Raw genomic sequence first — 23,372 nt, forward strand, 5'->3', positions numbered from 1 at the left:
TTAATATTTTTTTATATTATATATACTAAACTTCATTAGTTAGACAATTAAGAAGTGAATTTTTTATGGAATAATTATAAATAATACGGTACAATGCTGATCAAAAAAGAATTCAATTCCTCATTTTTATTTCGTCAAGACAAAATTTAAAAGTGTTAAATCAGTTAAAACAATATATCATGCATGCATTACATATTATATATATATATCAATCTTCATTCATCATCATCATCATCGGAGTCATCTTTATCGTTAGACGACTCGTCTTCATCAACCATTGAATCGAATACTGCAAAAATAAAACATAAATTGTAAAATGAACGTAAATTCATCTGAACATGTTCGAGAAAGAATTGTTATCAACTTACCAGGAACATTGGTGATTAAGTCACTCACAAAATATGGAAGTTGGTCACCTTCGAAACCTTTGAAGGCATATATGTTGTCCTGCTCAATCCAACCATACTCCAATGGGTCTAAAGTTGTGAGTTGCTTTTTGTAAGCATTTCTCCAAATAGAAGAAATATAGTGGGCCCTCAAAAGTTGTTGATAAAGCTCACTCTTATGCGGTGGTATTGAGCTTGCCTCAAATTTTTGTTTTTTTTTTCTATAATTTTCATTGATGTCTGAATATTTATAGTTGCTAACGAATAGCTGGAACCTTCCATCATCTACATCACTAGATTTTTTGGCATTGTATAGCTGGCAAGTTAAATGTTGAATGATAAAAATGAGGAATTGAATTATTTTTTGATCAGCATTATACCGTATTATTTATAATTATTCCATAAAAAATTCACTTCTTTATTGTCTAACTAATGAAGTTTAGTATATAGAATATAAAAAAATATTAATTTCGGTAAATACATTGCTAAAGTAAATCGCAAGTAAATTATATTCCTCTAAAACAGTGAACGGAAAACATAATATACATCTGGCCGGGTAGTAGCTAAGATTTTATTATATGTTGATGTATGTACGCAACGTAGAGGTCTGCCGTGATCAATATAAGTTTTTAAGACTATAATAAACATAATATTATTAAATCAATGGCAGATCTAGTCAATTACTTTCAAAATTTTGCATTTTCAATGCAATTTAGCATTTTCAAAGTGGTCTGCCACAAAGTAAAATGCGCGATAATGGTCTGCCATTCTTATTTTCCGATAATAATAATCATATATTTTCAAAATTTCAAAACGGCAGACGTGGTCAAATGGATTTAAAATCCGTCAAAATCGGTACCTGTCCTACCTGAGCGCTCGGCGCGTCGACCACTTTGAGCTTAGTGAGTCCCCACCTCATGCATGGTAGGTATAGGGGTCTCAATGTACGAAAATTCAGGTCTGGTCAAATACATACAGGTAGATCCCACGGGCTCTCGGGCTATTAGCGTTTTTATTCTGGGGAACTGAAATCCGCGTGGAAATGAGTGGCTATTGTCCCTCATGGACGTTAACAATACCAGAGGCACAACCAAACCGCTCCCTCCCGCTGAGTAGTCTACGCAAGCCTCGTTTGAAGGAGAACATTTCTTGGAGCTCAGGAAACACCGTGGAGAGAGGTTCATTCCAGAATAGGATGCTACGTGGCAAAAAAGACCTCTGGAAACGCACTGTGGATGAACGCAATGGTTCTAGTTAGAACGGAACTTTGCTCCGGTGGGGGGCGGTACGATGGTAAAACAAAATGATGGAACCATCTCAAAAACTCCTAAGAGCACTCTCAATGGAAGATACAGATCAATACTCGAAACTGCGTAGTCCTGGAGGTCCCAAATTATAAAACTATTTATTGAATAATGAATATACCTAAATATAAAAGTGAACACTAATCACAATTTGATGAGTTGAGGTCATGAACAATCGACTTTATGATTCTAATATATATATTTTTTCTTTTTGTCGATACACAAAACAAATTTCAACCATAGAAATTATAAGTTTAAATTTTTAACATAATAATCTGGATTGCAATTCAAAACAGGTGCATACAGAAAAAATAAAAAAATAATTACTGAACAGATGCCTAAATACCATGTACACACACACACACTCACACACACACGCGCGCACACACTCACATACACGCGCGCACACACACACACACACACAGACTCACACACACGCGCGCACACACACACACAAACACACACACACACACAAACACACACACACACACACACACAAACACACACACACACACATGTTGAGAAATAAAGTATGGTTTTTCACATGTGAAGAAATCAGTTAACAAGTTTCAAGTTCTAATTGCTACCAAAACTACGGCGGGGGTCATAAATTCTAAACGTGAAAATTTTTCACTCAACTGCGCTATTAGTTATAAAGTCATTAGTCATTCTGCAAATTGTACTAATAATTTATCATCACTTCCGTTAGATGGTTGCAATTGAGTTGCAGTTATAAATTCGAAATGAATATTATTAATCACTAACTAAAAAGTGTTAGAAAACAGTCATGTTGAGCCACAAAATCGAATTAGTTGAATACGTCCGCCCATCACGCATTGGGTCACTCGTTGCCTAGTACTATGGCCTCAACACGCTATGTATAGTTGAAAATAGCTCACCGCTCAGAGCCGCACTAAGCGACCGCCTCAGTCAATGCACTGTGTATTCAAACTGAGGCTTCCTATGTTTGATACTTCCTACCTACCACACCCTTTGCCCTAGGCCAGCTCTGTGGACTCTCACTTGGAGTTGCATTCATGACGCAGTCAAGTCAGTAGCGTTGATAAAATTTAGAACGAACTCCAATTTGTGCTGGAAGAACCTAGTTGGATACGCCCGCTCATCACGCATTGGGTCACTCGTTGCCTAGGCCCGTACTGTGGCCTCAACGCGCTACTATGCATAGTTGAAAAAAGCTCGCGCTAATTCGCTCAGAGCCGCACTAAGCGACCGCCTCAGTCAATGCACTGTGTACACAAACTGAGGCTTCCTATGTTTAAGACTTTGCGCCCACTACCGCCACTGCCCTAGGCCGGCTCTATGGACTCTCACTTGAGTCGCATTCAAGACACAGTCAAATCACTAGCGTTGATAAAATTTAGAAAAAACTCCCAGTTGTGCTAGAGGACACTGCTGCTCGGATCTGAATGCTAGTTTTGCGAAAGAAATAAGTAGGGCACGAACTGGATCCACTATACCCGTCTGCTAGCTTAATAAAAATTAAACTTTCGCTAGCAAACGACTCGTGCGAGCCCAACGACGAACCCGGTTCTATTACCATTAAATTATTATTTCAAACGCTCATAACATGATGTAACTCAATATTAATTGCCCATGTGATTTCCGATAATCGATAAAGTAATTGCGCAATATAAAAATCGATACTTTTTTTCGGTCGTAATGACATAACTGGTATTTGTTACACTTCGTGCATGTCGGTATTTTGGTGGAATTTATGTTCAATGTGTTCTTTGCTCCTCGACCGATAGTGATACATAAATAGATATATACGCAATAGTTAATGATGAAAATGCTTATAAATATAAACAATAATATATTTAATATATAGAACTGATGGTAGAGATAACATATTGCGATATTTAACGAGTATTTTTGATGACACTCAAGCTGAAACAGATGATTTGAATTTCTTACAAATTATTAATAATATAATTATTATTGGAAATACTATATTATCTTATTTGTCTGTTGCAGATGGCGTAGATAAGCATACACAGGCCTCTAACATCGAGGCTCTTGAAACTAATGGAAGCTGTACATACAAAAGAACTTATAATAATCAGTGACGACGCAAAACAACACGGCACGGTCAAGGCATTGCTGAGAAACTTCAGAGTGACCGAAAAAGAAATGGCTATCAAAGAGAACCAAAACGATACTAACAAATGTGTTTACTCGGTACCCATAACGCCAGCGATACAAACAGCTAGAACGAAATCAATTAGCGAAGCGAAGAAAGCCTTCCTGAATGCAACAGTTAGTCCTAATGCCCCTCCCACCAAACCGGACAAAAGGATCGAACCAACAGTACATTATGCACAACTAGATATTATAACGAAAAGCGAAGACACGAGAAGCACTGGCGGAGGACATGACTTAAAAACATCAAGTGATGTTAAGAGCAAAGAAACGCCAAACGAAGCGACCCACGCTGGGAGTCATGTTAAGAGAAAAATAGATCCGAATCAAAGAAAAGTCAGCTTTAAAATTAAAACTGCCGGAACATTCCACAGGAGGCCGCCTATCGCTGCGAAAACTGTCACCGTGGCGACCAGCAATGTTTCAGAGCTCACACATAAATTTAATCTATTAAATCAACCGCACAGTTCCCCTAAGCATTCAAAACTCGCCAAAACAATAGAAGGCCTACAAACAGCGCGGCGTTCACTCAGTAATAGCTCTACGCCGTCATCAACGCTCAGTTCCAGCCCTAACATCAAAATAGTGGTTCGTCAGAAGCGGGGTTCTAAAAAGAGAAATCACAGAAAAAGATGTTCTAGCATGGACTCTATAGACAAATTGATAATCACGGATAAAGAATCTACGAAAATCCAAGTCATACGCTCTAAATCTGACGGAATCAAAGCACCGAAGTACCAAAGCTCGAAAAAGAAGTTAAAATACCACGATTCGAACGAACATCAAAACGGGTCTGATTCAGTCGACGGTCTTGCCGCTAAATCTGTAATTAATGAACCAGAGAAAGATATAAAAGCAACAGGAAACAATGTCAAAAGTGTTATCAAGAAATTTGAATGTGAAATAAATGCTCAAACAATTAATACAAATACGATTAAGAAGCAACCTGATCCAACAAAAAGTATAGTACCATTAAAAGAGAAACCCAAAGTACCTGAGAAAAAATCGTCGATAGTGTTAACAAAGAACATTGTCGTTAAAGACGGCATTCCAAAGATTAAGACGATTAGACCGATTTCGAATTCTAATGAAACTCCAAGAAAGACACAGGCGGCAAATCCTGATTCAACTTTGGTCCCAAAAAAGAAGGAACTAATATACGATAGAAAAAAATACAAAACAAATTACATACACACGGAAAAGCTTCCATTAAAGGTGGTGGAAATAATTCCCGAGGACATTGAAAATACTTCTAGCTTAGTAAAAGACCAAATAATTACAAATATATCAAATGAAACTTCGATAAATATCACTCGTGTATCTGTCATAACGGAGTCGAAGGCACAAGACGTAGAACCACCGATAATTCCCAATGAATCTTTTTTATGGCGTAGGAAAAGCAGCACCCAAATTTACGCAGAATCTGATTTATCATCGTCTGCTGATATATCATCATGCAGTTTAATAACAATCACTACAAATGAAAATTCCATATCTTGTGACGAAGCCGCAGAAGAACAGTCGCAAACCATTGAAGTGAAAGAATCTCAGATGAATGTGAACGCTTGTGAGAAGAATATGGATTTTGAAAGCGATTTAGTCGAAGCATACAACAAGGAAATTTTAGTTGGGTACACCCCTAAACCTCAGAAGGAGCCAGTCATAGAAGACGATTATGAGGTATTAGAACCCAGGGAATCTGAAAACATCGTTGTAATTCCAGTCAAACAGGTCGATATGACATCTAAAATGAACTGCCCCTTGCCTGAAATACCAAAACAAACTAGTACTGAGTCATCCGAATCTGACGATAAAGAAAACATATATCAGTGTCTATTAGAGATGAGGTCACACCCTGAAGGCGACGAGAGCAGTCTCCATAATTATGAACTATGCGAAAACGAATTAGAAGAACGAACGCGAGGAGACGGAGACAGCGATGACGGATACGAATACTGCAAATCGCCGATAAAACCTTACTGCCTAACGTCCAGCTCAGGAATACAAATAGCCGAAGACTACAAACCCTACAATAAAGATAACAACAAAAACTATGCTATTTCAAAGTCCGTAAGCGGCACTTCCACCGTCAGCTACGAAAAGATCGGATGCGATCGAATATACGAGAAGATCCCGCCGCGACCTCCGAAATCCAAAGACAGCAGTCCCACTTACAGCGACAGGCACTCTTTCATATCGGACTATATCGAAAGCGAAAATATATATGATACAATAAAGCATGGCGATGGATCTTTATCGCACTGCTACGAGAGCATACCAAACAGTCCGAGCATGGTGAAATTGCGGAATAACTTGAAGAAGCAGCTGGCGTCTGCTGTTCAGAAGCGATTGTCCTTCGATACTGTCTCTAACATTAGCCAGTCGACTTTGTCGAGCGAACAGAAAACGAATAGCATATACGGCCAGAGATCAGTGATAAGCTTTAATGGACAAGAAGTGGCTTTTCAAGTGCCGTGCAGCGAGACCAGTGTCAGTGATAGAAGCGATCGTAGCGACGATTGGGTTGATGTTTCTGATGAGGAGAAAAATGAACAGAAAATTGTCATGTAAGTATTGAATTCAGTATTGTATGATTGATTAGTTTGATAAGGATTAAGATTTTAATAAACCTTAAAGTGATTTCTGCGTTCCGATTTGAATGTTGAAACAAACCGTCTACATAGAATTGAGACTGGTTCCGAGTCTCAAGTTGGGTGGCGACATTCGCGTTATGATGTCCACGGGCTCCGGTCAGTAAAATGACGAAAACAATAATTTTAACCTTTAATTTTTTATGTCAATTAACATGGCACAAAAACCGCATCTATCGTCCTAACACCCTCCGTGATAAACAGAAACCAGATTAGTTTTATCTGTGACCTAAAATAGACCCGTGCGGGCATCAGTATTCCCATACAAAAGAGCAAACATGCTTATCATTCACATGTAATACACAGTTTATTAATTCAGTAATGTAAACACATCGAATGAATTCACACATGCTCTTTGTAATTAACGGTAATTTAATAGTTTAAATGAAATGGAAGTTTTGTTTTGTAGTGTACGAGAAAGGAGCAGAGGCAGAAAGAGCCCTATCAGCTGGTCGCAGAAAGTAAGGCATCAATGGCTGAATTCTCCAAAGAAAAGTGATAGCAAAGGTAGGTCGCGAGTTGTGCTTTTTTTGTGGACAAATTAGAAATAATTGTTAACAGCGCCATCTCTCGAACGATATTGGAACATATCGTATTTACCAATATATTTTCTTTAATCCGATCAAAGATGGCTTTGTTACAATAATAGTTTTTTTTTAAACATAATTTAATGCAGAAATCATTTATGTGCATTTAACAAATTATAAATTCTTTGTGAATATTAAAAAGCCTTTGTAAATTACTAGTTATCTATTTAAAAGATAAGCGTCGAGTGAGGTATAATGTCGAGTGGTAAAGATCTTAGAAGTGGTTTCTATAAATGAATCATCATCTTATCATTAAAATTTAAAGTAACATAAATTACTTATATAAACAAGGCAAATCATGTCGCAAGTTCACGAACTCGCCGCACCTACCAGTGGGCGGCGGTTAATGGGTTGCCGGATTCCAAAGTGCACAGCCGCCGGCGCCTGTCGCGATCTGTCCGCCTTGTTTACATCACTTATTACGCCCGTCTTACGAAAAGATATATACAAAACTAGCCGTACTCGTCCGCTTCGCTGGGCATTTAAAATTAACATTATTATTTTTTGTCATTATTATTAGGGAGTCCAACACTCATATAAATATTAGCCTATCCATTAAGTACATGTATTTTCAACACGGATACCAAGTTTCAAGTCAATCAGATGCATGGTTCAGTAGTTATAACGGAACATCCGTAAAAACCACTGTAGATTTATATATTAGTATAGAATATACGGAGTAGAGTTCATCCATACTACCTGGAGCCACTGCGGTCATCCACAGTGCGTTTCCAGAGGTCTTTTTTGCCACGTTCCATCCGGCTATGGAATGAGCTCCCCGCCACGGTGTTTCCCGAGCGCTATGACATGTCCTTCTTCAAACGAGGCTTGTGGAGAGTATTAGAAGTAGGCAGCGGCTTGGCTCTGCCTCTGGCATTGCTGAAATCCTTGGGCGACGGTAGCCATTCATCATCACGTGGGCCGTTTGCTAATCTGCCTACAAGGGTAATAAAAAAAAACTACATTTTCCAATTAAAATATGTATCTTAGAAATCTGACAGCTGCATATATCTGGATACTATCAACCATATTTAACAATACACAAATTTGACTACAAGGATTAAGATACATTGTTTGGTTATTTGACGTGGGGACGCGTGAACTAGTTCACTACCTGTGTGCTTGTTGCGAGCTTTTTAACGTTCTCGATCGCGTGAAAGTTAACTCAAATTTATATTCAGTTAGAACAGCGTCCCTAGCGGCAAACGTAGGCAAACGTTCCAATTCCTACAAATTTTAGTTAACTTTTTCGATATCGAGAACGTTAAAAATCTCGGACTAAGCACACTGTTGTTCATTAGTTACCGGAATTTATTAACGATACTAAGCCGTCGCCCACCGTGAGGTCGCAGATCCAATTGCATTGTATAACGGCTGTGCCACCTGTCAAGGTATAAACGAATGATTTTACAGCAGAAATAAACAAAATGGTCGCATATTCCCGCGCGGACTCCCAATACGCCAATGCAGTGCCTTAAGCTTATCTTACCGTTGTCAATAGGAACGTGACACTAAAATTAGGGTTTCCACTTGTCTATCGGGCAACGATAATATACACGAGACAAGAAAAAGTACTTCATTCAGGACGTTCAGGAATAGGGATTGATCAACGCGGCGATCAAAATACAGGAACTGTATAATCCGATTTTTTTTTATTGCTTAGTTTCTTGGACGAGCACAGGGCCCACCTGATGTTAAGTGGTTACCGGACATCGACAACGTAAATGCCGCCTTCCTTGAAATATGAGTTCTTAAGTCTTCGTTTTTACAGTACAACGGCTGCCCCACCCTTCAAACCGCAACGCATTAGTGCTTCACGGCAGAAATAGGTGTGGATAGTAAAACCTACCCGTGCGGACTCAAAAGACATTCTACCGACAGATATTTAGGCATGCAATCCCGAAACTCGCGACGCGACAACCCTAAAAGTACAGTCTATTGATTTTTCCTCGCGTAACGGGGTTAGGCGAACGATCGATACTATTACTGCTCTAGTTCTTTCTTATCGATCTAGTGAAGTTCTCAGATAAGTACAGATAAGTCAGACTACGCTTTTAGGACTATGGATTTATTTGAAAGCTCTATGTAGTTAAACGACCTCAAGGTCTTGTGTTATATGGCTTCCGGAGCCCACGGACATCGCCTACCTTGAGGCTTGAGGTGGAAATCTTGTTTCTATTGTGCAGCGGTCTAGAAACTGGAACTCATGGTTACTTCGCGACTAAAATGACAAGGATGATGGTAATTACGTTAAATTATATATTTTGCGGGTCTATAATTTTTTTTACACGAATTATTCAGAATTATGAAGTACCAACTTTCAAAGATACCATTTAAAATGTAATGACTACTATTTATAAAAAAAAAGGTGCTTTCCTACTGCGGTATTCGAACACCGGCACAATCACACCACTTGATCCGGGCGTCCTTATCCTTTGGGCCACGACAACTAAAAATTGTCTATTGCGTAATGTAGGTCATGAATTAGATTCGAGCTAAATATATATACATTAATACGTAAAGGAAAAACTTTGTATCCCTTTTTACGAAAATTGCGCGGACAGAGGAGTACGAAATTTCCCACACTTATAGAGAATATAGAGAAGGAGTGCAGAATATTAATATTTTTTTAAATTATGCCTAAAAATTACATTAAATCAATAAGAAAAACATTACACACACTACCATCATTACCGTGTATTTGACGCACCCACCCATGCATACTATTTATTTATTGTCAAACGTTTGTTCTTGACGTCTGTGGTCAAATTGAGAATGGATTAAATATTGTTTGTTTTTATTAATATTTTTCTATAGTGTAGTCTTTGCGAAATTTGTGATTATAGAAGTATAATAGTCATTGAAAATAGAATCATAATAGTGTACAAACTTATAATTTCAATTAATTATAGTCGAATTTCGACTACCGGGCGACCACTAGTAATAGTAAATGTAGATTTGACGGGTGGTACTGTAAAAACCTTAGACCTTAGAACTCTTGTCCCTATGTGGGTGGCGACATTTACGTTGTACGTACGTTACGTCAGTTACGTTGTCTACGGACTCCGATAACCACTTAACACCAGATTGGCCGTGAACTCGTCCACACTTGTAACTAATAAAAAATACAAAAAAGTTATAACGAGTCATTAAACACGAATCGTTCGTCTGTTGTGACTTCAGGACAAAGTGTTTGCCACCAAACACGCAATGTACTTCAAAAAACGATTGTAATTGAGGAAATGCAATTATATTTATTCGCACATTTAGATCTTTTCGATTGCAACTGTATTGCGTGAGTGAAATTATAGTATTTTCTTGATTACAAATGCAAAAACACGTTCAAATAAATACAACGTCAGAGTGCTCGGAAATTGCAATGAAAACAATACACTTATTTTCATTTATATCTTTCGATTTATTCAATCGATCTCTTAGACTAGCTAGTTCAGGCTTAATAGATCTCTTAGAATTACCAGTTCAGGCGAACCGTCAAGTGTGATATGCGATTTTCAGCTCTGTGTCAAAGCCGATTCGGTATTAATCGGCGTATTAAAGTAAAACAAAGCTACTTATTGTTTACGAATTGTTTTAAACTTTCGCTGTATCCACGTTATGGACAACTACATAATGAAATTACTTGACGTTCGCCGAGCCCGCTTTGAACAAATGCAATTCCATTCGGTGTTGCCGGCTCTTAAATAAAATAATACCATTTAGTTGTAAATAAAAAGACGAATCTTTATCAAAATAGCAGAATAATTTATCAATGATTATATAAATAACAAAATAAGTTATGTTGAAATTAACTCATTTTCAGTTTTGTTTTTATTGCTTAGATGGATGGACTAGGTCACGGCCATCTAGACATCTACAACGTAAATGACGCCACACACCTTAAGATATGAGTCCTAAGGTCTCAGTTTTTATAGTACAAAGGCTGCTCCAGCCTTCAAACCGAAACGCATTACTACTTCACGGCAGAAATAGGCAGGGTGGTGGTACCCACCCGTGCGGACTCGCAAGACGTCCTACAACCAGTAAATAAATTCAATGAAGCTTCGTGTCACAAGACAATCTCACGACACGACATTAAAATTTTAATTATTTACGGCGCGTACCTTCTCACAATCTCGTGAATACAGCCTTGACCGCAAAATCGGACGATAAATATTAAATTTAAAAAAAATTATTGGTTGTCTGTAAAGTCGGTTTACGGACAATAGTTTTGCGTGATAACGTCAGTAGCAGAACTATTTGAACTGCTAGACGTCACGTGAAAAAAGAGATAAATAGAGATAAACTATGTCACAAACCAACGCTTGGGCCGACTTGCATCTCTATCGCTTGTTCTGCGCTCTCACTTGCACGCTCAGGATTAGACGGAACGTGACACTTTTTCGTGCATGCAGCCGGTGCTCATCGATTTCCAAGAGCTTATCACGTCAAAATTGAAATAAAAATATAAAAAAAAGTACTTTATTTATGTCCATCGCGGACCAGCCGTGCGGTCCGATTTGAAGAGTGAACAGATTGATCGACAGCTTAGATCGATCTGTCTTAAGATGTGCAGCGACGCTCGTACTGTATCACGTCAGCGTAGTAATCACGCAATCCCAGGAAAACAGTTCGACGGCCTTTATATAACAATAAAGAAACATGTAATAATTTTATTCAGACGACGTATCGTAATGCTCTAAGAGCTTTATTCAAAAAAGATGTTCTTTTTTGTTTTTTGTGTGTTTTTTAAGCCATTCTTCTGATTGTGAGAATACTTGTTACAGTTGTGCGTTGTAGGCAGCCACCAGCGTACGAAGGTGAGACGCGCGAGAAAAGTCGATGTTTTTCCAAACAATTAACACACAATCATCACATACAAATACTCAGAGCGAAACGGGACGTTTTCACTAGTATTTTTATGTTTTTTATTAAATGAACAGCAGAACGTCTGTTGATTATATGTCAGCTTCGATTATATTTTATCACAACTGTCCTACAAATTATGAAACAATACGTAATAGGTCAGTGGTACCTCCCCGCCCGTCAATACAATACATCCCACCAGCGTGGATGCCGGCAATGTGTACAAATAAACATATAGACATCGAATCTCAAAACCTTTGACAAAGATAAAAAGTTCGCGGCCAGTGGTCGAATGTAAACCACCTGTCAAAGTCACGACCGAGTCAACGAAGTAGGCGCTAATGAAATATCATGACAACTTAAACTTAATACATCGTTCTCATACAGCATTAAGAGCGTAAGAGAATCTCGGATACAATAAAACAAAAACGACAAAATGAAACATAAAAAACGCGGGAAACAATTATCTCTCATGAAAGCGAATTGCGAGATAACATAAACATTGGAAATTGTCGCAACAAGAACATAAGCTGTAATGTAATATTGCGTACTTAATATGTCGATTATTTAAACTACTTTTTGTAAATGCGGAGACACTGAAAGAATTTTTAGTAGATACATAAACCAGTGAATCTCAACCTTTTTTCGTAACATCACAGTGGCTTCAAAATTTTGATGTCACACAAAAAAATAAAGTTTTTACTTACCATCAATAAGTACACTATGTAAAATAGTTTAGGATAATAATTTTGGCGGCACATTTTAAGAATTTGGTGACACAGTAGTTGAGGATCATTGACATCGAACGTTGAAGTGTATTCAATGTTGTGTAAAGAAACATGATTCATATAGTTATCATGTGCTGGTTATTCCGACCGCTATTGCAAATTTATACGTCCGGTTTTTGCAGATGAAGAAGGTTTAGAAGTATAACACAAAATATCGTTATAGATCAAAATATTGGATGATTGCCCGTACAAGCCCTGAGGAAATATCAAGATTAAAACAACGGCAACCAGACGACTCCTATCACTGAAATCCTTTGGAAATACGTACCATGGTACCTTATGGTATACCACTATAATTCAAGTTATCTGTAAATCAAATGTACGTCATAGAAAGTGTGATCGAATGCCTATGGTGGACAGATTTTTGTCATTGAACTTATACGGTCAAACGAGGATTCGTGTGAGAAGTTTTAATAAAAACAAATTCTATGTGTAGATAATATTAAACACCAAGTGAAAACGACTTAATAATTACGAAAATCAAAACCTATAATTTTGCAAATCCAATTTCGCGTACATTCGACAGTTTACAAAACGCATCTATCTACATTACATTATTAGCACACAATCGTTGGACTAGAATATCGAATGTGGCAACTCGATCCGAACATTCAAGGAGCGGGAAGCCGATGCTATCACCAATACAACACGTGACCTTCGTTTCGAAACCTCACGGAAAGCCACTCACTCAGTCGTTCACAGAATGCAAGTTTAAGGCAACTTCAACGAAAAACGGATTTATTGCGAGCGATTTGCGCAATCGAAAACCAAATAATCGATTTATTCGGACGCGAGATCAATTATTTACATGTTCCACTTGCTGTGATTATGTCATAGTGTGTTTCACGTTTCAGAACAATGCATTTTCTAATATTGAAGTATTACTGGGGGCCCGGTGGCCTTTCCAGTTTCACCAGGACAGGTGGGCGAGAGCAAAGCCTCAGCCAGGATGAGAGGGATTTGCTAACATCTGCCCGAGCGTCTCTGAAGAAGACCTAATAACTCAAAAGCAGCTGCTTCGCGATTGAGCCTTTTATCTACTAGTGAACTCATAAACATTGAATTTAAGGTATAGGAATAAACTGTTATAATATAATTAACAATTAAGAAGATAATCTTGAATAGACTACGCTGACCGGGAATGCAAATGAGGAGATCGAAAAGACGCAGATAGATGCGTATATCTGATCCAGAGGTAAACCTCCAGTCCTTGAAGATGGGCGATGCCAAATATTGACCACGTAGTGGAAAGGATGGTTCAAGGATCAAGGAGATCACGAACTCAAATAACTGAGTATCGACAAAGACACATCGAGAAAGAAGATAAGGATATTCGATGAGATAAAAACCATTTGAAGAAATAGAAAGACAATACCAGTTTTTGGCGTAACTAAGCCATCAGTTAATACACGACCTCATCACTATATTCGTCTTCCCAGCTGTCCTGGTGAAACTGGAAAGGTCTCGGGCCACCAGTGATCAATAATAATAAAAAAAAAACATATTAGTCTTTCGTGTATTCATAAAATACTGTTCAATATGCCTTACACATACTTCTTAAAACAGTTAAAAATCAATGTAAATTTGTTGTTTAATTGAAATCGTGTCCTAAATTCCCGGAGCCTGACGCGGCTGGTATTGCTCAAGACTTGTATAGATAGTATTTTGTTGCATAAACATTGTCATAATAATTTTACGGAACAATTATGCAAAGTTTAACTCCAATAAAGGGGTTCAATCGTAGAAATAAATAAAAAAAGATTTTTTTCCCACATTTATGAGCTCTTTCAAATGCATAAATCCCATATTTTAAGGCAACCAGGCTCTCTACCTATAGTCTAGTTGCCTTAGTAGTATCTGCCTTAAGAGGATGTTTGAGTTCTTCGGTCACGTTGCCAGAAAGAGCGGTGACTATCTTGAAAAATCGATGGTAACTGGCAAGATTGCAGGCCAAAGATCTCGTGGTCGCAATCCAATGCGCTGGTCCGACCAAATCCGCACCAGTCTGGATACCACAGTCTACGAGAACAAAGGAAGATGGTGAAACATCATCAAGAGAAGGATAATAGTAGGTCACGACTCTCAAACGTGAGGAATGCGAGTCACGAAGGATGAGCATGTAAATAATTTTCGTTACGTTTTGCAAAATTGTTTAGTCATCAATATAAAAAACGATTACTACAGTAATGACATTTTCCTATAAAAATAAATGTCGTTCGGTGGCATTTTTAAACGCCATTAAAGTATCGCATTAAGTGAATTCTACGGTAAATAAAATTCTTCTTTTTCTCCACCTCATCCCACTAGGTGGGGTCGGAACAGCTAATTTTTCTCTTCTATCAGCCGTCATCTCAACACTCACGCCTCTCTCTCTCTCATATCGTCATTCACACACTCCATCCATGTCTTCTTCGGTCGACCTCTTCCCCCTCTACCTTGCACTACCATTTACATACATCTCCTTGTCACATGCATCTTCTCTCTACGCATCACATGTCCATACCACGCAAACCGTCTACTCTTTAATTTGTTGATTACCGGGGCTACTTTCACACTTCCTCTGATATACTGATTCTTTATCTTGTCCATTCTTGTCGCTGCACACATCCATTTCAACATTCGCATCTCTGCCATAAATAAAACCGTAAATAAAATTAATTATCTATCTATATATATAAAAATGAATTGCTGTTCGTTAGTTTCACTAAAGCACGAGAACGGCCGGACCGATTTGGCGAATTTTGGTCTTGAATTATTTATGGAAGTCCAGAGAAGGTTTAGAAGGTAAATAAATAATAATATGAATATGCTCGGAATTAAATAAAAATAACAATTTTGTTTTTCCTTTTTGTTTGTTTTAAATTTATTTTATATAAAAGTTTAGGTATTTTATTTCTCGATTGAGGCACTACGAAGTCTGGCGGGTCAACTAGTCAATATGTCAATAACAAAACAAAGTGACTTCATCACAGTGTTTCAATGACGTTTGCCTCGACAATGTCCGGTTTCGATCGCCTTGTCGCGAAACGAGGGGTGTCGCGTAAATGGCGATTCTGGTACACCCACGTTCTCGCTACAGTTGCTCACCGCAAACGGCCTGCGCTGGAGAGGGACAGATCACGCTGGCTCGCTTTGTTCGGCCGCGAGTTAGCCCTGCGTCGCGGCAACCACACGGACGTCTGTGGCAATGCAAGCGCCGACAGTGAAAGTGAACACCCAACAAATAGTGCAGCTGCTGAGTGTTCATACCTGAGTGACGTCAGTGTACACAGTGTCTTTTGTGCAATGAAACTAACATAATTATGTATTTTAATACGTTCGTTTACATCTCAGTTCGGTTAGCGTTATCGTGCGTTTTTAAATTCAACTCGTTTGAGAGGCCGCAGAGTTTCTTTGAACAGTTTTAAACTTATTTAAAACTAGCGACCCGCCCTCGCTTCGCTTCGGAAACATTAAAACACACATGAAACATAAAAAAAAAATAAAAAATAAAAAAAAAGTAGACTATGTTCATCAGGGACAATGTCGGCTTCTAATGGAAAAATAATTTTTCAAATCCAGTAGTTTCGGAGCCTATTCGAAACAAACAAATCTTTCCTCTTTATAATATTATATTAGTATAGATATAGACAAAAATAATTATATCTTAAGTTTGCCCTAAACACACAAGCTTACGAAGCAAATCGACTCGGCAATAAAAGTTTAATTTATTTTCTAGTTAGTCTAAGAGTTCGAGGTAGCTAGGTTTTCTTTATTGTTCATATTCGACAGCGTCATGGTCGGGCTGGTTACATCGAATTTCAACTACAATAGATTCGGACAAGACTTTTTTGTTGATTAAAACACGTTTGTACGCCTTGAAGCCTCATATTGTCGGTGTCTTGAAAATTAATCAACGATCAATGTCAAATCGCAATTGATCTTTTGAAGTTAAACGTCTGCGAATTCTGCGAATGAATAAAAACATAAGTAATTAATGCAGATGTTTTTATATTGTATTCTTGTTTCGTTCTCGTCTTATAACATACGGATAGATAGAACATAAGATAAGACTAATGAGTTAAACCTAAATACGTTACCATATTGAGAAATTGTGTTCTCGTGTAACAAGCTCTAGTGATCTTAAATAAGATTTCTTTTTTGTTGGTCAGTTCATTAGCTCATCCGGTTTTGTGTTTTGAATTAAGTGTATAAGTGTATAAGTTTGAATTAAGCAATAAAAATATGTAATTAAAAAAAAAAGTCGAATATCATTCACTGATATATTTAATGCGCTTGTGGTTTTTTCTATAAAGTGCGAACCACAAATGCTGATTCGAAACTGAATAAAGAATAAAATGGCGCAATTTACTAGTGGTGGTAGGCAGTCTTTTGAGCCCGCACGTGTCGGTAAGAACCTGCCTATTTCTGCCGTGAAGCAGTAATACGGTTCAGTTCGAAGGGTCGGGCAGACATTTGTACTAAAACTGAGACTTAGAACTCATGTCTCAATACTGCTATATTTACATTGATGATGTCTATTGACCCCTGTAACTACTTAACACCAGATAGAGTCTGAGCTCGTCCGGCGTTGTGAGCAATAAACTAAATCTCGTTTTGTGTATTTTGGGCTTAAACATAAACTTGCTTCTTGCTCCTAGTTAACAACTATATAACAAACTAGCGGCCCGATCCGGCTCCGCTCGGGTCTTTAACAAAAATTTCAACGAAATTTGACGTTGTTTTATTTTTATAAATAAAAGAACAATTATTGCGGCATAACTATAATAGTTAGACATATGCTGTCGTGACACTTTTTGTAATTAATAATGTGTTCTATAAAGTCGTAATTCTTCTTCTTCCAGTGCCTCTTCAATCCTGAAGGTTGGCCGTTAGCTTTCTGTATTCCTTTCTGTCAGCAGCCAGCCGGAACAGCTGTTCGACGGAGGCAATACCGGTCCACTCCCGGATATTCCGGAGCCATGACTTTTTTCTTCGCCCAGCACGTAATACATTCTTTTATTCTATCATCAATAGTTTTCGCAGGGCACGCGATGTAAAGAATATTTTAGGTAATTTTTTACACCTTGGGTTTACATTATTGGAGTTTTAGTAAAGATCCCAAATTTTTTCAAAATAGATTATAGCCACTCGGGAATAGTGTAGCTTCCAAACAGTAAAAGAATTTTTTAAATCGGTTCAGTAGTTTCGGAGCCTATTCAATACAAACAAACAAACAAATATTTCCTCTTTACAAATATTATAGCCTATGACACTCGGGAATAGTGTAGCTTCCAAACAGTGAAAGAATTTTTTAAATCGGTTCAGTAGTTTCAGAGCCTATTCAATACAAACAAACAAACAAATACTCTTTATAATATTAGTATAGATGTCATGTGGCCGATGAAGCTATGTTCGGGAAGCACTGTTTTTTCGTTCGTTACGCAAACGTCCTTGTAACAATTGTCCCCACGGTGTGTGCAGTTACCCGGATCCGCGGCACGCATTCCGTTCTATTCAAATTAAACACATCAACATTGACGAACGCAACTCATTCGGATTTACGTAAACTTCCTTCTTTCTATACCTAGTGCGTTTAATGGCATCTCTGTGAAGAGAAATTCACGAGAATTCCCTTAGGTTTTCTGTGTTATTATTTAGTACTAGTTGACCCGGCAGACTTTGTAGTGCCTCAATCGTTTTATACTAAAAAACTTTTGTATAAAATAAACTTAAAACAAACAAAAGGAATCCGTCCGACGGGGAACACATCAAAGGAAAAACAAAATTGTAATTTTTATTTAATTTCAAGCATTTTCATATTTATCCTTTTAAACCTACCCTAGACTTCCACAAATAATTCAAGACCAAAATTGGCCAAATCGGTCTAGCCGTTCTCGACTTTTAGCGAGACTAACGAACCGAAATTCTTTTATATAATATATAGATAGATGAGCACTTAGATTACCAGTAAAATTTCAAATCTTCGAACTAATAGATTTTGAAAGTCATATGGTATGGCTTCGACGGTAAATAAGCATGTGTGAGAACAAGGTACCGACCAAGATTGAAGGTCAATTGTACCGAATAAAAAAAAAAAACGCTATATCCTTACCACTATATCTATACTTAGAAATATCTTACGTAAATTGCGTTCATATTTGTTAATTAATTTATTTATGAAGAAGTAAAACTTAATTGCGCATAACAAAACCTCGTTAGGTTTTTGTTGCTTTCGAAGATAGATGAGTTAACGGGCCGCGCGATTGAAAATGATCACCGTCACTCATAAAGCTCAGCACTGTCAGACGATATCAGGGACGCTTGTTCGTCTCCCTGTTTGAATATCTTGTGTAACATCTGCACTTGGCTTCTCCTGAACTTACCACAAACATATTGATTGTTACGCGCTGAAGTTCGGGATAAATAAAATGTTCCACCAAAGTATAACTTAAAACTGTATTTATCACTTAGAACAAACACACAAAGAACGCTTTAAAATTCTCAATTCGCTTCTTCCGCTTCCCTTCGCGTGATCCGTTCGCTGTTTCGCTTCGAGTAGTTCCGATTACTGACTGACTCTGTGCCATCTCTATAAAGCTGCTGATGCCATCTCTATAATAGCCGATGCCGCATCCCTAGAATTATCGAGAATATTCCACAAAAGTAGAGAAATGTGTGTTTCCCGTAACTGACAATAGATGACGTTGTACTCTTTGAGTGTTCTAGATGTTACTAGATCCTTCGATATTCGTTCGACTATTCGGCGATAGGTGGCGTTACTCTTACCGGCGTAACAATATAATACTTTGTAGTGTTTTTATTGTTTTTAATTTGCATACACTCCATAATAAACATATGTGTAGCTCACTAAGTTTCTCGCTGGATCATCCTTGTAGGTCGCGATTCCGATCCGGTAGTAGGTTCTGCGAAGCACTGTCCGTGCTAGGGCTAGGTGTTAGCAAATTACCCAGGCTGAGTCCCATGAGCTCGCCTACACGTTTAATGAAGCATAACCCCTCGAAGTTGCTAGGAAAGGTAGGAAAATATATATAGTGACATATATAGCTATATAGATTTAAGATGGCCTTGAGCGAAGATACCAAAAAAATAATACAAAAACCTGAAGATCACAGAATTCATAATGATTCCGTTAATCGCTTTAAACATGATATTATAGCAAAGCGATGAATAAACATGAATCCATTTTGAATGTCATTCTATTTCGTAAATCGCTTGATTTAGGGAAATGTCAATGTTTTCTAGTTTATGTTTACGCTTTCCATATAAACTTAGAGAGTGTTGTTTGTTAAGGTCTAAGACAACTTTCGGGAAACGAGCCGTTTTGTTAGCGATTACCTACATTGTGTAAGAGTCTTAACGTAACCGGTTATTCTCGCTAAATTGTATTATGTTCGAATCATCTAGATTGTGCTTTTTTAAATGTAATCCATTGCTATAAGTACGAATGGTTTCGTTGTTACCAGGACTATTCTAGTTACGCCTGTTGCTTGACAGCAGAAAGAGTGAAAGAGGTCGGATATATCCTGTTTTTTTCAAAATATAATTAACTAGCGACCCGCCTTCGCTTCGGAAACTGTAATTTATTATTGATTTCTCCACTATTTAATGGATGTTATTATACATATAAACCTTCCTCTTTAATCACTCTATCTATTAAAAAAAACCGCATCAAAATCCGTTGCGTAGTTTTAAAGATTTAAGCATACATAGGGACAGAGAAAGCGACTTTGTTTTATACTATGTAGTGATTTTGCCACCGCCTGTGACGAATAAGTTGTCATTAAGCTAGAGAATCAGCTTAACTTAACCTTTCTTTATTATTAGGTCTCCGTATTTTTAAAACACTCCAAAATGTACTAGAGAAACAAGAGAGAAAGGGTTTTATCATATAGAAAAGTCACAGATTTTTTGCAGTGCTTAGATTGGCAGTCAAGTACACGCTCCATCAGAGAATTCTAATTTGAGCCCAGATGATCGTGCGTGATTTGTTCAATAAAAAAAACAGTACTTTATCACACAAACTTATCATCAACTTTATCAATCAAACAGTATTTTATCACTATACTCGAGACCTTAGAACTTGTATCTCAAGATGGGTGGCGCATTTACGCTGTGGATGTCTATGGGTTCCAGTAACCACTTAACACCAGGTGGGCTGTGAGCTAGTCCACCATCTAAGAAAAAAAAAAGCGCTCTTATAAAGGCATAGCATAGTAATCTACTTGCAGAGCAAATACAACGCTATTGCAGCTAGGTCGCAACGATTTCGCAACCTCGCTCTGATTACAAGCCATGCGCGCATGTATTTTCCGTTTTGTTTGGTTGTTGCACCATAATCGTCTGGCCGGTGGACGAGATGAAACGTGTCTCTGTCTCTAATAAACGCAGAACCACAACAACAATTACATCATATAGAGCCGTACTATTTTCGTAATATAACTCGCTCTGTGCATTATAATAATTATTATTTTCTCTTTAATATCTACAATCAAATCCTGTACTTTTAGTAGATGCGTTGAAATTAATTACGTAGTCAGTAAGAGCGTGACTCCAGCGAGCCATCTGCTCTAAATTTAAAGATTGGTCATTGAACTATATGACATCTTTTCTATTTACCGTAACTTTTTTCAAGGCGGCAGCTAGATTGTTTGGGTGCTTTTCCAATATTTCGTTGTGTTTTTGTAAAAAGTTGTGTATCATAAATGTGTTGCCGTTTTCAATAAAACCAATGTCAGCTCGGATATTGCGATAATAATATTAACAATTGCGAAACGTTCTGAACTAGCATTGAAAATATATAAAAAGAGTTCATTGTGGACGTAATGAGGCGTCGATCGCGGCTCAGTCGTACCTGCTGACCCTGAGGCAGACAAGCCGACATACTACTTTTTTTTTTTGCCGATCGCGCAACTGGACTGAGAAAATTCGAATTAAAAACATCACGCCAATCTTTGTAGATATTTGAGTTATTACGTGTCCGACATAGCTACGGGACGGAGTGTTTTCGTGAATTGAGAAACGGTGTTTTGAAGTGAAAAGTGGAACGATGAAAAATGGTATTGGATAAGTGTCGAGTGAATGGCGGCGTGGTTCCACCCCCGCCCCCGCGGCCAAGGACGTATCGAAGGAATTGTGGCGATCAAGGTGCATATATTAATAACGCAAATTTAAATACATCATTATATATCTTAAATTAAAAGCCAGTTCTCACAGTTTTATACCCATAAAGATATATTTAAATTCTCCAATTAAAAACTGAATTGGTTGTTCGATTCTTGATGCTAATAACCTATCTTAATAATGTCCAAATAATCTGGTAATATCGGCACCTTAATCGCCTGCAATAATGCTTTTATAGTGTTTGTGTCGTCGCCTACGAATGTCTACATAGACACAAGCATGAAATCACCGTACTACAGTCGCAACGATGATACGCTCCAGAAGCTCCCTTTGAGAAGAGGATTCGATGAGACCCGTGTGAGGCTGATCGATGTGCTGGAACAAACTTGTTGGCTCAGCATCAGGACCGTACTGAGCCAGGAGAATTTCGAAATACAGGACCTTATAGCTTACGTTGGTAAATAATATGTTTATTAAGTAACTAGTTGACTCGGCAGACTTCGTAGTGCCTCAATCGATAAATAAAAGACCTAAACTTTAACAAAATTGTTATTTTTATTTAATTCCGAGCACTTTCATATTCATCTACCTTTTAAACCTTCTCTGGACTTCCACAAATAAATCAAGACCCAAAATTAGCCAAATCGGTCCAGCCGTTCTCGAGTTTTAGCGAGACTAACGAACAGCAATTCATTTTTATATATAGAGATATATTTTTCGGAATTGTTAAATCTTAAGTTCCAAATTTTTATAGAGAGAGAGAGAGAATGAGAGAGAGTGTTCTTTATTGTACAAAAAGGAATAAGCAACGTGAAACATTAAATACAAAAAAAAAATACAATTGGCGGTCTTATCGCTAAAAGCGATCTCTTTCAGAGTATAGAGAAGCAGTGCAGAATTTTTAAATTATGCATTAAAAATACATTAAATCAATAAAAAAGACTTCCCACACGCTGCCGTGTATTTGACACACACACACACACGCATATATACTGCTTTGTTTTTTGTTAAAGTCTATGGCCAATTGGGAATAAATTAACATTGTCTATCTTTAATATTATTTGTCTATAGTGTAGGCTTGGCGAAATCTATAATATATTATAATTTTATAAGTTTAGAAGTCTTTGACAATAGAACCATAATAATGTTCAAACTTATAATTTAAATTAATTATAGTCAAATTTCGACTACTCGGGGACCACTAGTATGTATAAATATACAAATATGAACAATGTATTAATAATAATTATTTTTAATGACTGAGTTTTGTAGAAAACCTTGGGGGAAAGGCCTATGTCCAGCTGTGGACAATTGTAGATTGAAAAAGTTATTTTTTCGAGTGTTGATCTCCTTAGGCCAAGGAGTTGTGATCTCTTTCAATAACTCATCACAGATTATGTTCTTCCATCTAGCTTTGTCGTCTGCAGTGCGGATACATATTCTAGAGTTTAACATTTCGAATTCTTTCGCCCATGATCACGTAATTATGAAGCAGGGTACTTACTAATAA

General features: G+C 37.5%; 1 protein-coding gene across 12 annotated transcripts in view; it reads left to right on the forward strand.

The window, feature by feature from the left end:
- LOC101739343 (ephexin-1) overlaps positions 1 to 23,372 on the forward strand; it is a 146,210-nt gene that overhangs the window by 78,859 nt on the left and 43,979 nt on the right. For 7 of the 12 annotated variants that reach the window (XM_038013343.2, XM_062670734.1, XM_062670733.1 and 4 more), the window contains 2 exons: positions 3,686 to 6,417; positions 6,911 to 7,008. In XM_038013343.2, coding sequence (XP_037869271.1) covers positions 3,737 to 6,417; positions 6,911 to 7,008 — 2,779 coding nt within the window. In that variant the 5' untranslated portion in view covers positions 3,686 to 3,736. Of the gene's footprint in view, positions 1 to 3,685; positions 6,418 to 6,910; positions 7,009 to 15,577; positions 16,056 to 21,699; positions 21,887 to 22,100; positions 22,320 to 23,372 lie in introns of those variants that run through there. The other 5 variants (XM_038013347.2, XM_062670739.1, XM_062670737.1 and 2 more) reach the window with 4 other exon arrangements.

This window comes from Bombyx mori, chromosome 10 (assembly GCF_030269925.1).
Source record: "Bombyx mori chromosome 10, ASM3026992v2".
Taxonomy (NCBI): Eukaryota; Metazoa; Arthropoda; class Insecta; order Lepidoptera; family Bombycidae; genus Bombyx; species Bombyx mori.